At 41.2% G+C, this 18,068-nt stretch overlaps 1 protein-coding gene across 2 annotated transcripts in view; it reads right to left on the reverse strand.

Moving 5' to 3' along the window:
- SENP6 (SUMO specific peptidase 6) overlaps nt 1-13,490 on the reverse strand; it is a 64,265-nt gene extending 50,775 nt beyond the window's left edge. For both annotated transcript variants that reach the window (XM_048495696.1, XM_048495687.1), the window contains exons 1-3: nt 12,555-13,490; nt 3,422-3,515; nt 905-968 (exon numbers count right to left, since the gene is read on the reverse strand). In XM_048495696.1, coding sequence (XP_048351653.1) covers nt 905-968; nt 3,422-3,515; nt 12,555-12,642 — 246 coding nt within the window. In that variant the 5' untranslated portion in view covers nt 12,643-13,490. The remainder of the gene's footprint in view (nt 1-904; nt 969-3,421; nt 3,516-12,554) is intronic.
- Nucleotides 13,491-18,068: the final 4,578 nt, after the last annotated feature.

Consider the following 18,068-nt stretch of genomic DNA (forward strand, 5'->3'; position numbering starts at 1 on the left):
CATATTAAGAACTATATTGCTAAAAATATGTAGGAATGATGCTCAAAGCCAGAAACTTTAAAAAGGCAAAAATACAAGAAATACTTGACACATTAGAACTTATACAATGTAATCCCTTTTTGTGCAATTCTTTTGTTACTTTTTTGTTAGAATCTGTTCTATGTGCAACCCACGGACATTTATTACATTTTATATGTCTAAATTGTATTAATTATCCAAAAGTCTTTTCAGCAATAACCTTTCCAATTGAGATATTAAATCATATTCCTGCATTGAAACAAAGTGCATTTGTATACATGTGGATCTATCCAACAATGCATATAATCATTATAAATGATATTCTGATTTTTTTTCCCAACTGCATTTAGTTTTCTCTACCAAAATTACCCTTCACTGTTTCTTAGTGTTTTAACATCCAGGACTCTATAGAACTGGTTTAAAACCAGCAAAATAATTCTACATGCCAGTTTATTTTTGTTTCGTTTTTTTAAGGAACACACAAACACACAAGAGTTAACTCTTGTGGATTCAGAGCTGAGGTCAAATGAGTACACTGTGGAAAGCAAAGAATACTGAAGCTATGCCTTACAATGCAATCCTAAGGAGAGTTATTTCAGCCTAAGCCCAATGAAATGAACAGCCTTAAACTGGAGTAACTCTCCTTAGGATTACACTGCTAGTAGTGGGGTACATGCTTTGTGTGCTCAATGCAACTTTAAAGGAATGTTGGATTTTTTTAAAAAGAAGGTATAAAGAAGAACATGTACATGAAGGGTGTGCATCACAACATACCAGAACTTCAGAAGAGTGGTTCCCCAAACTGTTGCACTTAGTGCAAAGAATCAAATATGCCATCTCATGTATGCAAATTTAATCACGTAACAGGATTACGACAAACACTCACTTTCTTTTCATCCCTGGGACTGCAGGATCCATCGCTCTCATCTATGCTCAGCAGACGTGCTTCACTAAACAGGTAAAGAACACAGGAGAGAAAATTCCATTATAACAGAGTATATCAAACTAGTGAGAAACTCACTAGTAGAAGACTTTGCAACCCCTTTTTGGATAGATTTTATTTTAGGACAGATCCCAGGTGCTAGTTTGCCATTGCACCCAGGAATTTCATTGTGGCCCTTAGTATTTTCAGCAATGATTTAATTATTGTAGTCTCTCTCAATATTTCTCACTCTAAATACAAGCTTATTTATCATTTTGCATAAGAATTGTTCCGTGAATGACACAAAAATAAATGAGTATGAAGTTCGTATCATTGTCTACTTTATGCTAACCTTTATATCTTTCATTGGTGAAGGATGAAATCATGTCTTAAGCAGCTACTTTCTATATTGGCTCCAAGATTCAATTTTAATTGAGCTTTTAAAAGTAATAATGGAAATACGAAAAATCTGGGTTAGTGTTCGAGGCTAGGTTTATGTCGTGACAATGATAACCAAGGTTAACCCTATATGTATGTATCCCCTACAATACATTTGCTACAGCTTTAATACAATTGCAAGAAACTGTGATGACTTTAATGGTCACAAAACCCTGACAGCTGAAAAATAAGCCTGGCTCTTAAGTGTTTGGACTCACTCCTAAAGCCAAAGAAAATTTGTCAAGACCTGGAAGTCAAGACAAGGAAGCTGTTTGTCATGTGTTAGCACATAATGGAAGTTGATTAACAGTAAAAACAGAAAGATAATTTTGCAACCACATTAATTTGTTGATGGTTTAACAGCATGAAATATTTAGTGGCAAATCTCATAAGCATAGTTCTCTTCAGAAGACTAGTTGGTACCACAATCTCAGAAATTAATGTATGGAAGTTAACCAACTGTTGAATACTATACAAATATTATGCTGGAGACTGTGCTTGTTCCTATGTTTTCCCAGCATGACGCAATACATTACACCTAGAAAAATGGGAGCTTCCCCTGCTAGGACATGTCTAATAACTGAGGCCACTAAATAATGATAAATTACATATTTAATAGTTCTGAAGCTGAACATAAGCGGGGAAGAGAAAAGTAGCACAATGAGGTAGGGATTAATGTATGGCAAAATATACTTGAAAAAATATACTTCAGAAGAAGAAGTATGAAAAACAGGAGTGATAAATACTGGTTGAAATCCCAAAAAAGAGCACACTCATTTCTCTGTGTCTGCCAGAACTTTGAGATCCTCCATCTGTCACTTGCCTCATATACCCCCAATGGCATTCATGAAGATCAAGAAACCTTTCAGTATAGAACCACATCCTATAAAAAGACTGCAGTCAAAATGCATACTGGAAGTGGGCCACTGCAAATAGCAGAGTGTGGAACTAGATGGACTCTGGTCTAATCCAGTAGGCTCGTTCTTATGGTCTTATGTTCTCATACAAAGCATTTTTTAAAATCCTGGCAAATTATTACATAAGCACAGTGTGAATAATGAATAATCTGGTATAAAATGAAAATGTACTATTTCTTAATGTCAAATGTACAATCCTCTAATGATCTTTTATGGCAGCAAATAATCACCCAGCAATTATGCCAACAATAATACTTTTCAGAGCTGTAGGTACATCATACAACCTGCACACATTTCTTAAAGATGTTTTAAAGGAAGTAATCTCATTAAAACGATAGAAGTCTTCAGGGCTAAGCATCTTGACTTGGGAGTTCCTTCAAACGCTAAATCTCATGGAGGACAGGTCTATCTGTGGCTGCTAGCCATGATCACTAAAGAGAACCTTCACATTCACAAGCAGTAAACCTCTGGATACAAGTGCCAGGAGGCAACATTAGAGGAAATGCCTTGGCTCTGTCCCCCAGCACAGGCCCTCTACAGTAACTGGTTAGCCAGTTACCTAGTTAGTTTACTCTGGACTAAGTGGACCGCTGGTCTGATCCAGCAGGGCTCTTCTTTGTTAACTCTTAACAGCAGTTGCTCTTTTTACAGACACAGAAAGAATGCTGTCATTGTTTGGAATTGTTAATTTTCAATTAAGACACAGGAAGTTAAAAAAGAAGACAAACTTCTAGGCTATGAATAAATTGAAATCAACAGGATTAGACTAATGGTATACAAGATAGCACTGTTGGGCTGATGTAAATTTGAAAAGCTGATATCTATGAACACTTAACACTGGTGCGTGTGTGTATGTGTGCGTGTTTGTGCGGGCTTGCAGTGGAGTAACAGGATCTAACCTGTGCATTTTCTTAATAGGTCTACCTTATTCATTGTTTCTGGAATAACTCTTGGCATCTTTGGAAACTACCCATCATGATAAATGTGTATTAATATCACAGGTATACATAACACACTTCTAGCACTTGCATTAGAAGATCAGAGTTCTAGGAAGGGAGTCATCAATTTACTAATGCATTATTATAACTGACCACACTTTTAGCCACCTAGTTTAAAATATCCTTACTCTTTCTCTGCATCTCCTTCACTTTCTTCTGAATGATCAAAGCTCCAATGATTTGTAAAGCCACCATCCCGCATGGACTCTGATTTATCCAAAGCTGAAATGAAAATAAGTTAAGATCATTTTTGGTCCCAAGCTAAATCAAAACATACAAAGAGGATAAACTTAATATTTAATAATCTCAATTATTGAGCTGAAGGAGAGAAATTCTGTTTAAATACCAACTTGATTGTTGAACTGTTTTATAATATTTTAGAATGAGGAAGACCCAAGCAGTGGTACCCAAAGTGGGCAATACCACTTCTGGGGGCAAGGGGGCACCAGGGGGGCACTGGAGGTGGGCCATTTCAACCATTTTATTCACTTATTTACAACTGATCAGGCTATGGCACCATGCTGGCAAATGGCACTCCAAACCTCTGCATCTGCCATTTCTAGATGTCTTAATCATCTGCAAACTCAACCAACAATTGGGCCACACAGTCTAAAGAAAACCTACACACACTGATAGATATCTACATTAAAACTCCAATCATCACTCAGGGCAAAAAAGGAGCACAATAAGAACTCTGTATGCAAAAAGAATCTGCGAACTCCTTCAAGTCTGAATTACCTAAACTCTACAGGGCTCTACAGGCTAATGGTTACTCTACTACAGACATCAGAAGAGCTTCAAGACCAAGAACAAACCACAGGAATGAAGATAAACAGCCACCCAGCGGGAAGATGTTCTTACCATACATCAAGGGAATCACTGATCCAGTAGGGAAACTACCAGTAATGAAGAAACATAACCTCCAAACAATCTTCAGAGCCACCAAGAAAATTCAACAAATTCAACAAATGATAAGAGTGATCCTCTAACTTCTGCAGGAATCTACCACATACCTTACAGCTGTGGACAAGACTACTTAGGGACCATGAAACGCAGAATCCAGACATGAATCAAAGAATATTCAAGGCACTGCAGACTAATTCAGCCGGAAAAATGAGCAGTAGTAGAACATGTTATAAACCAAGATGGACACAGAATGTTATTTGAAAACACAGAAATTCTGGACCACTCTGACAGCCACTACGTCAGACTACACAGAGAAGCCATTGAAATCCACAAGCACATGGACAATTTCAACAGAAAGGAAGAAACTATGAAAATGAACAAAATTTGGCTACCAGTACTTAAAAACACTAGAATCAAGACAATGGTTAGTGAATACCACCCAAACTCAGGATGTTTCTCTGCAGGAATAAAATGGATTGCAAACAAGGACCTAAATGCACAGACAAACTGCTCTGCAAATGCAGTTTGAAGGAACCAATAAAATGGATTGTAAGTGAGGACCTAAATGAATAGACAAACTGCTCTGCAAGTTGTGCAACTTCAGTGTTACATACAAATGCTAAAATGGGGGAATTCCACTTAACACATACAAATTACACTTACACGGCCATACATCCCAGAAAACCCCAGGGAACCCTAAGATTTTGAATGTTTGCTGTTTCATACTGAAGTTGCTTGGCTATCAAAAATGAATTGTGTGAGACACGTTCATGACATTTTTGACATGGTTGTGGAGATTTTTGAAGACACATATTCTTTGCTCAGTTATAAACTCAAACAGGTCAGGAATAATAGCGCTTATTTTTACCAGAATTCAATGAAAATGAATTGGCAGTTGCAGGGAAAGGAGAACAATCTGGTTAAGGCCAAATCTGTCATCTCTACCTTGACTTACAGAGTATTTCAACATCACTACCAGATCAGCAGCAAATGCTCTATCTTTTTTAAATTTTAACCTCTTCAATCCTTTCATCACATCTTCTCTCTCTATTTAATACTTCTAAAACAAGTATAAACAAGACAGGGGAGATGGGACATCCTTGCCTTGTTCCCTTTTGTATCCGACCATTCCACAGTATTTTGTGAAATTGCATCAATAATACTCTTGCTTCAATACTTGGACGCACAGACTCTCTCATTCCTGTCTGTTTTAAGTGGGGGCTGCAAAACAGCTCTATTGAAAAGTTTTGGGGTTTGCATTGTTTAGTATTTATGTGTTTTATGTATTTTTTCTGTCCAATTTCTATGGATCCAATATTCTCGAGAGAAAAGTGGTGATCAACTAGGGATGCCTTTAAGTCACGACTGTAAATTTTCTTTTGTCATTTCTTTTGATTTTCACCATAGAGGTGCATTAAATATTTATTCAAGTTAGATAGTGTTCTTTTTTCTCTGATTTATGCACCTCCTAAAGAGTGAGGAACTCAGTGGTTCCAGAGTGGTAAGCTGTAGTACTGCCGTCAAGCTCTGCTTTGAGTTGAGGTTGATCCAGACAGAAGTTGGTTTCAGGTAGCTGGCTCAAGATTGACTCAATCTGCCATCTTTTAATGGGGGTAAAATGTAAACGACTGGGGAAGGCAATGGCAAATCACTTCATAAACATAGTCTGCCTAGTAAACGTTGTGCTATGATGTCACTCCATGGGTCAGCGGTGACCAAGTACTTACACAGGGGACTACCTTTGAAAGAATTCATTCTGAGGTTTTTTTTCAGTTCTTGAGTTATCAGCTATAAATCAGTGGTTGAAAATCAGCACAGTATGGAGACTGAAACATAATGGGGGAAATTGATCAGGCGCCCAGAACATCACAGGACATGTTTCATATTACGGTACAAATCAGAGAAGCAAAACTATCTTCAGTTTTCCAAACAGGAAAAAAGGGCAAACACAATGATGAATTTATAAAGTATGGGGACTGCCTTAAGCTCCAGTGTGCAGTGTGTGGGGAAGTATTATTCAACTGCAGCATTAAACCATCTTTACCCTTATGGCATTTACAAACAAAATATGCCAGCTATACAAACAAAGAATCTTGTTTTTGTCAATTCCTAGAAAACAACAGAATATGAATATGATATTGTAATGGTCATCAGTTAAACAAATATGCAGTTGAAGCCTCCTATCATATTGGCTATCATATTGCTAGATGTGGTAAGAACCATACTGTAGCTGAGAATTTAATTTCTTCTTGTATTAAATATGCTGTTCAGTGTATACTTGGATAATAAAATGTGGAGAAAATGAACACTATCCCTCTTTCAAACAATACAGTATCTCGAAGGATTCAGGATATATCTGACAATCATGAGGAAACAGTAATAAGTAGAATAAAAAATAGTAAATTCTTTGCTATTGCTATTCAAGTTGACAAAAGCACAAATATTGCCAATTTTGCTGTTTTGCTTGTTATTGCAAGGTATTTGAAAGCCAATGAAACTGAAGAAAACCTTTTGCTTTGTCATCCTGTCAGAACATACAAGAGGTGAGGATATATTTAATGCTATTGATTGTTATTTCAAAGCAAAGGACATTTGTGGGACTAACTGTTGTGGGCTATGCACTCATGGAAGCAAGTCTATGTCAGGCGTTTACTCCAGTTGTCACTGCTGCAGTCAGAGGCAAAACCTGGCATCTAAATACCTTCCTAGTAAGTTACAAGTTGTTCTTGAGAAGGTTGTTATGGTGGTTAATGTTATAAAGTAAAAGTCTACAAAGCACTGTGTGAAGAGATGATGAGCCTTCACTCTACCCTACTCCTTCACACAAAAATAAGGGGACTCTCCCTTGGGAAAGTCCTTAACTGGCTATTCCAACTTAAGACATGAGGTCCAGGGCTGTGTTGTTGTTTTAAGACCATCCTTTCCAATTTGCTTCCAGATAACACAACTGTGATCGGTTTTAAACTCTTGCATACTTATCAGATATTTTCTCAGAAATAAACAATCTGAATTTGGCACTTCAGAGTAGCTCAAAGTTTCAGACAAAATAGAATCTAAAGCTTAAAAAATAGGTTTTTGGATGTCATGTATTAAAAAAGGCCAACCTGAAAAACCTGAAACTTTGCACAATTTCCTATCTGAGAATGTGCTACAACTCTCTCAGGGGAGGAGTGAGAAAATAATTGAACACTCTGGAAGACTGAAATCATCTTTTGGGAAGTACTTCTCAAAACCTGGAGAAGAGAACAGCTGGACTGCAATGCCTTCGAAGAATGATACTTCCAAGCAACCAGACTATCAATCAAGGAAAAAGAGAACTTTTGACTGATACTACTACATAAGTTGGGTTCAAGGAAAAATCCCTTATTAACTTTTGGGCAGAAGTTAATCAGCACAGAATACGAACATTACTCTGTCAAGGTGCTTAAGTTTCTGTTCCCATTTACATTTAAATTCAGAACTGGTGAAGAGGGCTTTCTCTTCTTATACATTTATGAGGAATAAACATCGTAGCAAACTGAATGCAATTCCAGATTTAAGACTGTTTCTTACATCAGTTGAACTGGATTTCAAAAAATTATGTGTCTCTAAAACAAGCTCAGTGATTTGTTGTGTGCTTTATGAAATTCAAAACATTTTAAATATTTCAATTATTAATTAGTTAAGTACAAAAAATGTGATGGACTCATTTGTGATGTAGTTTCGTGCAGTTCCAGATGTAATATTGTCTCACGTTAATTGAACCTGATTTCAGAAAATTAAGTGCCTCAAAACAAGATTCAGCGTGGCACTGAGCACTTGACGTGTTTTTTTAATAAATATCAAAACATAGTAAAGATTTCACATGTTAATAAATTAAATGAAAAAATGTATATGCAATGTAGTATTTATGTTAACTAGGTATTAACTTGTGCTCATTTTATCTTTTATTTATTTATTTATTCATTCATTCAATTTGATAAACCGCCCTACCCCCGGAGGGCTCAGGGCGGTGTACAATAGCAAATAACAACACAATAAAACAAATCGAATATCCCCAATTAAAATATATAAAACCTTAAAACTATAGCAGCAGTATTTTGAGTGTAAATAAGTTGCTCATCTTATTATTCCATTGATTCTAACCCCCTTATTGGGCCATTTATTTGCAGTGAAAAAACAGTATTAATTACAAACATTTTGCTAATAATGGGGGTACAAGTTCAGGGAAATGGGTTGCCAGGGAGTACGCGAGAGAAGAAAGCTTGAGAACTACTTCTTGAAGGAAATACTGCATAGAATTAGGGGTAAACTACTCAATGCTCTTGAAATCAGAAGGCCCAGTCATTTTTCTATATGACCATTGTATAAAATGTATGTCAACAATCACAATTTGTTCATAAAATTGTTCGGATCTAGCCCAAAGAGGTTCATAACCCATACTGCCTCTACTGTCCTGTAGTATGGTGTTTCCCAACTTGGGAGACCTGCAAATGGGTCCCAGGTTTTTCCAGTTTTAATTATCTGTGAATACTGGGGGACTTTTTGCAAGTGGATCCTCTTGCCAAATAAATTTGAACTTATCGGTCACCATACTAAAAATGTTGGAGACCACTGCTGTAAGTGAAAAAAGTGAAAGAAAGGCCTTACAAAAAATGGACTCACAGCTACAGTATGACCCCAGGTCATCCCACAGGAGCTATATGAGCTCAAGGTATCATTAACAGGATAACATTTCTCACAATGCCTACCTAGCCATTGCAAGCAAACTGCTTAAAAGAGGAGGCTGGATCACTTCCTTATGAATTGTCATAAATTTGCCATGGTTATCTACAGACTAGTACCCTCCTCCTCATGTGTAAATTTACTGAGGGAACAGCTGCAGAGTATCCTCTTGCTAGCAGATTTACATGTGGAAAAGGCCAGAACAAATTGGAAACCTTCTGGAGGAGGGAAGAAGGCCCTGATCCCTGAAGGTTCCCCCAGCCCGACCCCAGGGCCACCCCTCCCAGCTGCCAGATTGGCCCAAAGGGGGTCAAGCAAGATGCACCCGCAGTGCTGATGCCAGTCGCAGAAGGGCCAGGAGGAAGGCTAGACAAGGCAGCCCAGCTGAACTCTGCTTTCCTCCGGCTGCCGGGGGGGGGGGGGGAGGTTTGACTGTCCAGATACTCCCAGCCTGGGTCAGTCCTTGAGGAAATCTGGGAGCAAATGGGTGCTGCCGCACTCTGGATGGAACTGCCTTCCTCCCCCACTGCACTGCTGATAAGCTGTTAAAGTGCAATGGTCCTGTGAGGGACACCAATAGACAGGAGACCTACTGCATGGTGGAAAACAGGAGGCTGCTCGCTCACTTGACGGCCTGGCCCAACTATGTCGTCCATTCTCTCCTTCACTCCCTCCATTGTGAAGTGCCTGCTAGGCTGGAAGAAGGGCAAGTAGAATGGGTAAGATGAGAAAGGGTGGGAGAAAGCTGTCAAGACCCTGGTCAAAAAGCTCAAGAAACTTGGCAGCTGGGCAAATGTGGCCACCAAGTGAATTACCATCCCCAGATGTGCTGATGGAGAAACGGGGAGGGGGTAGTCCTGGGGGAACAAAATGTTGTGCCCTCTGGAGGGGCCACAATTCCAGTGCTTGCGCTGAGCACCATTTTCTGTAGTTAAGCCCCTGTGTACTTGTTCTTGTTGATTATATATATGCAACAAACAGTGCAGGAACTTAAGGGTGAAAGTAGGTAGCATGGCAAAGTTTGCGGATGATGCCAAATTATGTAGGGTGGTGAGAACCGCATCAGATTGCGAAGAGCTCCAAGCGGACCTTGATAAATTAGGTGAGTGGGCTAACGCAGTTCAATGAAGCAAAATATAAAGTGATCCACATAGGAGCAAAAAATCCAAACTTAGAATACATACTACAGGGGTCAGTGCTATCAGGAAAGGGATTTGGGTGTCTTAGTTGATAGTTCCATGGGAATGTCAACTCAGTGTATGGCAGTGTATGGCAGCTCAGAAAAAGGCAAACTCTATGCTGGGGATAATTAGGAAAGGAATTAATAATAAAACTGCAAAGATTGTCATACCCTTATATAAAGCAGTGGTGCAACCGCACTTGGAGTACTGTGTTCAGTTCTGGTCACCACATCTCAAAAAAGATATCGAAGAGATAGAAAAAGTGCAGAGAAGGGCAACAAGGATGATTGAGGGATTGTAGAACCTTACTTATGAGGAGAGGCTGCAGCGTTTGGGACTCTTTAGTTTAGAAAGAAGACGTCTGAGGGGGGATATGATTGAAGTCTATAAAATTATGCATGGGATAGAAAATGTTAACAGAGAGAAATTTTTCTCTCTTTCTCACAATGCTAAAACCAGGGGGCATCCATTGAAAATGCTAGGGGGAAGAATTAAGACTAATAAAGGGAAACATTTCTTCATGCAATATGTGATTGGTGTTTGGAATATGCTGCCACAGGAGATGGTGATGGCCACTCACCTGGATAGATTTAAAAGGGGCTTGGGCAGATTTATGGAGGAGAAGTCGATCTATGGCTATCAATCTTGATCCTCCTTGATCTGAGATTGCAAATGCCTTAGCAGACCAGGTGCTCGGGAGCAGCAGCAGCAGAAGAAGGACATTGCTTTCACATCCTGCATGTGAGCTCCCAAAGGTATCTGCTGGGCCACTGCGAGTAGCAGAGTGCTGGACTAGATGAACTCTGGTCTGATCCAACAGGCTCTTTCTTATGTTCTTAAGTAGGGGTATGCTCATGAAGTTTTCCTTTTGACCTGGAAATCAACTAACTGCTATGGAATGTACAAACATAGATGATACTGATAATAACAGATATGAGCATCTTTACCTCCTTATTCACTGATCAAATAACGCCTGCTAACATATTTGTGAGCAGTTATTTGAAACACAGAAAACAAATTTCCATATTACAGAAATTTTACCGTTACACCATCACATCTTTGGGGAGGGGACTAAATACTATAGTAAAAACTTCCATAACCAATCAATAAGCTATTTCACACAAACAGCTTTCCAAGTGAAGCACGAATTTTAGGCAGTCATCAACATGGCTGGTTGCATTTGTGAATACACCTTTAACATTTTTTTGATTTACATGAATAATGCAGTGTCATTTTCAGTGTCTGCACTGCTACACCAATGGAGTCACTTCATTCTAACCACTGCATTTTAAGGCAATTTCATTTGTTGCTTGGTAACTAATGAAGACAGGCACATAGTATATGGAAACAAGCTAAAGGTACAGTAAACATTACTTCGGCATCCTATCTGGTGTAGAACTTATGTAACCCTAACAAGAAAAACCTTATCTTTATATATGATAAACCAGCATCATCCTGGCCAAAGATCTCTGTAAATAGAAAAAAAGTAATGTATGAACCTGCCTTCAGATCAGGTTCCTTGTCATGCACTTTGAAGAATCAGAAGCCCACTATCTGATTCTGGTGACAGAATTAATATATTCACAGCAGCAATATTTATTTTAACAGATATGACATGCCTTTATAAAACAGTAAAATACCCAGAGCTAACCCCCACCCCCAATATGTCCTTTAGAACTCTTTCTCCCAACGACAATAATTTCCAAGGGGAGGAGGTATGCTCCTACTACAAGAAAGCAAGAGATTAACTTGCCTTGAAAATTTTTGCACAGTTCATTAAAAGCTTGATTTCGTGTAATTAAGCAGCATAGGTATACTCCAAAATGACAATAATGATCTAAAATGTGAACACACAAACATCTCACATTTTAAAACTGTGATTTTGCTGGCAATGACACAAAGCTTTCTGCACACAAACATGGCCAATTTTAAAACAGCTCCCTTACCTTTCCAGGTACACCAAATTATTTGGGAAGGGGGAGAGGGTGAAACCAAATACCGCCATAATTTCACATGAGATTTGGAAGAAGGAAAGGGGAGCAGATCCTCTTCTTCCTAGCAACTTCAAGACACCCTTTAACATTATTGTTAGGAAGAAAACGAGATGCTTCTTTAGGGAAGAGAAGGGGGGAATGAGAGGAAGAAAGAAGGCCACTGGCGAGACAATCCGACTACAGCAAAAAGGAATACACAAAAGTGTTTTCTTTCAGCCCTTACCTAAACATTAACCTTCACCAGCCACCCATCACCCCACTAATCCCCCATCATTGGAAGCCCCCCTTAAACCTCCTTAACACTCCTCACCCCCCAAAACCACAGGTAAACACCGCCTTTTCTTCCTCCTTGGGGCCTGCACCCCGTGGTATTTTCCAACAACCTAAAGGAAGCTATACAGTTCTCCTACGCACAGACACCCCCCCGGGGGGGGGGGGGCGATTGAATTCAGAGGCCTTGGCCCCAACACCCTTACCTTCCAGAAAGTAGCTACTTCTGGCGCCCCCAACGCTTCTGCTCCCGCCGCCGCCGCTGCCGCCACCGCCTCCTCCTCCTCCGGCCATCTTCCCTCAGCCTCGGCTCCGATCTCACACCATCGCGCCGAGAAGCTGTTTTTGGCCCGGACCCCGCCGCCTCACAGGCGCAGCCACAGGACTAGGCCTTTCCCCCTCGGCCTGCGTCTTCCGCGGCCTCTCCGGCTTTCTCCTGGCTCGCCTGGCTGACTTGGCACTGACTAATCGGGTGGGGGGGAAGGGAGGGAGGGGGACGTAGCCCAGCGCCCCTCAACGAACTCGGATCCACTCGTGCGACTGGGCCGGAACAGCGAAGGGACGGGGGGCGGCGGCGGCTCTTTTCCTCCCACCCGCCTTCCCGTCCTTCTTGCGCCCGGCGTCACTCTCAGCCCGCGAGACGAGGGAGGAAGGCCGGAGCAGTCGCTGTGGTTGTCTGCGGGCGCTGCGCCGCCTGCCCCCGAAAGGCCGTGGCGGCGAAAAATAGGGAACGGAGCGACCCGACCGAGGAGGACTGCAGCGCCTGCGGGTGTTGCGCACACCCCCGCCCGCTTCGGTTGCCACGGTCAAGGCCCGGCTTCCCTGAGCAACCGTTCAGTACTCCTCTCTCCCCAGACCCCTTTACCACGCATAAGGCGGCGAGGGGGGAGTGTAGCTAATTCGCTCTGAACACGCAGCACCTATTCCTCCCCCTGCGCTTGAAATGGCTGCACTAAGGCTGGGTTGCTCATACAGTATGGACCGTGCCTGGATTGTTCTCTCTCTCTCTCTCTCTCTCTCTCTCCTCTCTCTGGTCCAAATGCTTGGTTAGGTAGGCTAGCTTTAATTTTCCCCAGCAGGCGTGTCTGTGTGTATACAGCCAACCTCCTGCTGGACTTTGAAAATCTTCTGGAGCTACAACTGATCTCCAAGCGACTCACCAGTTTCTCTGAAGAAAATGGCTGCTTTGTAGGGTAAACTCTAACCTTGTTGGGCTCTTTGCCTTCTCCAAACCCCACCCTTCCCGGGATTCACCCCAAAAATCTCCAGAAATGTCCCAGCCCATTGTTGTCAATCCTAGTTCAGGTGTATGTGTGTTTCTCTCTGCAGAATTCCTTGTGCAATGCTGCTAAAAGTTGGTTGGTATCTGGGTTAGGCTCCCCACTTCTGCAGTAAGCAGCTCAGAAAGTAATAATAGAACTTTATTGTCAGCAGTGTTTTTAAAACTGCAGTATAGCAGTGCAATCCACAGGATAGGTGAATTGAGTTTTGGAAGTGACATGAAGATGGGCTGATGCAGTTGCCTACTTCCCTCGTGTAGGGGGCAAATGTGCCAGCAGAGGGGCTGACATGCTGCTGTTATACACACCAATGCTCCTCCACCACAGGAGACTGTTCCGGCACAGGTGGGGGCCATCTGGGAGCGTTCCTAGGGGTGAAGCTGACTTCAGTAAGTTTCCAAAGGTCTTTTGGCCCGGGAACGCTTCCTATGCCTCCTGGTGACCTGCACTACATTTAGTGTAGTGTAGGCCATTGGGTGGCAATAGGAGTTTTAACAACCGGGTAATTATTCAGGTTTTTATGTGGTGCAGGTGCACTGTAGCAACACCATCCCCAGCTGTCCACACACCTCCTCCAGTACACTGCACTGTTAGAGTAATAATGTGTACAGTCACTTTTGGCCACAGCTAGCCTCATCAAAGCTGTTCTTTTGAGATTTATGATTCAATAATAGGGTCTTAAAATCTCTTGAGTGCTAAGTTTGGGGAACATGATGAGTTTAAGAAGGAGGGAGCCCCTGGGGCAGGCCTCAAACAGTTTCCTCCATAGTTTCATTTGAGCAATGGTTCTCACCTTTTTGAGTATGAGGATCCCTTTTTAACATCAAAACATTTTGCCAACTCCCAACTTGATAGCTGTTACACTGTTAGTATCTGTTGACTGAAAAAATGTACTGACAAAAAGCTATGACAAATTTTGAAATGCTTTGAAATGAATTTTTGTTTTATTAGTCACAACAGTGTCCGCATTCATTTGAAAAGATGGTAATTTGTGTGTGTGCATGTGTGCCCAAGATGTATTAAGATACATTTCTGAAGCTTGAAATAAAAGGTATTTAGTTGTAACTAAATCAAAGTAACTACATCAAAGTAGCCAGTATATCCTGATGACACAGTATAAGAAAGCTTCCTGTGCTTGTATAGTTTGAAGTTACTTCTGTAGCAGACCAGAAAAACCCTTTTGCTAGCAGGTAGGGCTAAACTAGCATTGACTTTGTCCATGAGTCTGATTCTTGGGTGCTCCTAACATTTTAAAGCAGTTTAAAAATGTTGGTGAGAGCCTAAGCTTGATTGGGCTTGCAGAATGGTAACCAGGAGGAGAAGAGGGGACTTACTGGCAGAGAAGAGAGACCTAGGCCAATGTTGCCAGCAAAATGGGGATACTCTGGTATTTGGGAGACAACTCTATGGTAGAAGTCACATTTACTAAAGAGTTTTTGTCCAAATATCTGAGCATCCTCACATTGCTATCAGTGTGATGATGTCACATTCAATGTTTGCCAGAAGTTACATCACTAGCAACACCAGCCTAGTCCTCCCATTGCTGCTTGTAAGTACCCCGACCAGCCAGTTGGTTGTGGGAGAAAGGGGTTCCAGAGTGGGGATCCCCCACCTCTCACAGGGGCCAGAGAACCCTACAACGGGCTGAGGTGCTCTTGTTCCTGCCTGAGTCTTTTCAAGAGCCAAAATGGCCAGGCCCTGTTTAAATTTCTTTAAAATGGCAGTTGTGTCCACTGATTGGATTCATGAACATAATTATGTTTGGACCTTAGTCTATAATAGGGATTCCCAAAGTAGGGGGTACTTCTTCCCCACCCCTGCCCCCCTCCTGAGGTCAGTGGAAACATAAGGGGTGGGTGTGGGGATTTCTGGGCCAGATTGTGAGAAAAGGTCTTGTCCTTTCATTTTGGTGACTGGTGAGTTTTAAAGGACAAGCAGAAGCTCTTTCCTTGCTGTGTTGGGGGGGTGGGGTGGGGGAGCACAAGGCAGAAAACCCCATTACTGCTGCTGCTTTGCAAGTCAAGATTTTTGCAAGAGCACTCTCCTTGCTGCATAGCCCTGGTGGGTGGAAAGCCAAGACAAAGAGCCCCATCACTACTGCTTTGCAAGACAAATTTTTTCAAAGGAAAAGCAGCAGCACTCTCTTCATTGTGTAGGTGGGGGCAGGGGGAGCCAAGTCAAAGAGTCAGCAAAGGCTTCTTTATTACTCAATTGCTGTGCCCCTGTTTACCTGGTTCTCTGAAAAAGACATTCCTGATCACCTGCACTGTGGGGCACAGTCAAGATGTACTTTTATTGCCTTCCTAACATCATATTTGGTAGAGTGGTGCTTCAGTACAGTCACCCAGCTTCTTGCCAAGCAGAGAAACAGCCTGAAAATGACTGAATGTAGGGATCTAAAAGTGCCTTGCAGCCTGATATTGAGAAGCTGATATTCCTGCACCAACCCCATTAAAACTGTTGGGGACGTAATGGGTGAGATGCAAATATACCCTTTCATATTGCTGAAACAGCTCAATATATTAGTTTACTTTTACTAGGTCATGTTTTATTTGTGAAGTGCATGTAGAAAACACACTTCTTGTTTATCACACCTGGACATGGAGTATGAATATTTCACCTATTCTGTAGTCACTTTATTAGTAAGTGATCAGTTTTTGGTGCTGGTTATTGCCTGTAAAATTCTTTGGGGCTGAGATCCTGATATTTTTGTCTGCAATACCTTCACTTACCTGAGCAAAGCATTTTGCAGAAGCCACACTGAAAATAGATACGATCAATATTTATTTATTTGTCTTACAGCTGCTTGTATTCTATTGTAGAGCTTACTTAATGGAATGGGATGTGCAACAAAGTCTAGAAGGTTCTCACACTTGGGTTTCCATTTTCCATGTGGGGCCTGGAGTTCTCCTGGAATCACACTTGACTTCCAGACTACAGAGATCAGGCCCCTGGAGGAAATGGTAGCTTCAGAAGGCAACACATCTCTCAGCAAATTCTTCCAAGTTCCCCACTACACAGTTGAGCCCAGCCTGGTTGCTGGAACTAGACAGAGTTTGCCCAGGTAGAAACTGTTATGGAGAAAAGAAGATAATGCTGAAAATGGGGGCAAATAAATATAGGATGGCTGGTGGGTGGAAAGGACAGAAGAAGTACAAAGAGGGGAGAAGTTATGGGGACTGCTAGGTGTCCCCTTATTTTGGATATTTGTGTAGACTTGTCATCAGTCTTCCTGCAGAATTAAGATAAATTACATCATGAGTAATTTCAAAAAGGACATAACTGATCTCAATAGATAGTTGGATAGTTAAATCAATGGGAAAATTGTAAGTATCCATATACGTTTGTCCTGTCCACCTTACAGAAGTATATCTCATGTATCTGATCATGGTTGAATTGCAAGGCCAATTAACTAGGCGAGGTACATATAAATCCTATTTAGCCAAGAGTACTGTTGTTACTGGGGCTGTTTTTGCACTTTCTAATGCTCCATGGCTTAAAATGTAAATCTGGGGTCTTTGGCGAGGCCATACATTCATAAGCCTGCACGTCCGCTTTTCTGCCCAAGGTTTCTCCCTCCTTTATAAAAAACAAGGTTTCTCCCTCTGGTTTTTTTCACTGCAAGGGTGGAGAGGGCACCACTTCTCAGCGCCTGTCCATTGGTTGGGCAAGCCAGTGCAGCGAGGCAGGAAAACTGGCCCCGTTTATGCTACGGAGGACTTTTGCATGCTGGTGGAAGCCTCTGGAGCAACAAAGGGGCATTTCAAAAGGACCTCAACCTCTACAGTTCAGGAAATTCTCAAAACAAAGCCATTGCCGCGGGGTGGCTCCTGATTGCATCGGGGTGTTCCCTGTGCCATAAGAGGGGCAATTTTGACATGCAAAAACAGTCTATATGTAGTTTTAATGGCTGATTGTAAAGTTATATTGTATTGTGTTTTCATACTTTTACCAGAAGCCACTTCAAAAGCTCAGCAACTAGGAATCAATACTGAACACATGAATAAACTCATGTTTACATGTAAACATTAAGTGGCATGTTTATATGTAAACATTAAGAGAGTCTGCCCATGTTTTGCATATCTTTCTACCACACAAAAGTCCTTGTCAAGGCAGCAGGTGTGCTAAAGGATGCTGAAGTAAAATGCCAGAACACAGATATGCATTCATTTACATTTATGTCTGCATCTTTCAAAGGCAATTTAAGTATCTGTGAAGGAAAAACCATTGATCCAAGATTTATTGAGTAATAGCAATTTTTAGTGTTATTCCAACATCTGTCAGAAGCTGTTCCCAAAGGAGCTAAGTAGAGGAATTCAGTTTTCCCTTCACCTGCTTTAGAAGTATTTCTGAAATCTATACATGAAAATCATCCAGGGGCTTTTCCTAAAGTCATGTGATCTGAAAAAAATGTATCTACAATTTGAAATCTGAAGGGTT

This window comes from Sphaerodactylus townsendi, linkage group LG01 (genome assembly GCF_021028975.2).
Source record: "Sphaerodactylus townsendi isolate TG3544 linkage group LG01, MPM_Stown_v2.3, whole genome shotgun sequence".
Classification (NCBI taxonomy): Eukaryota; Metazoa; Chordata; class Lepidosauria; order Squamata; family Sphaerodactylidae; genus Sphaerodactylus; species Sphaerodactylus townsendi.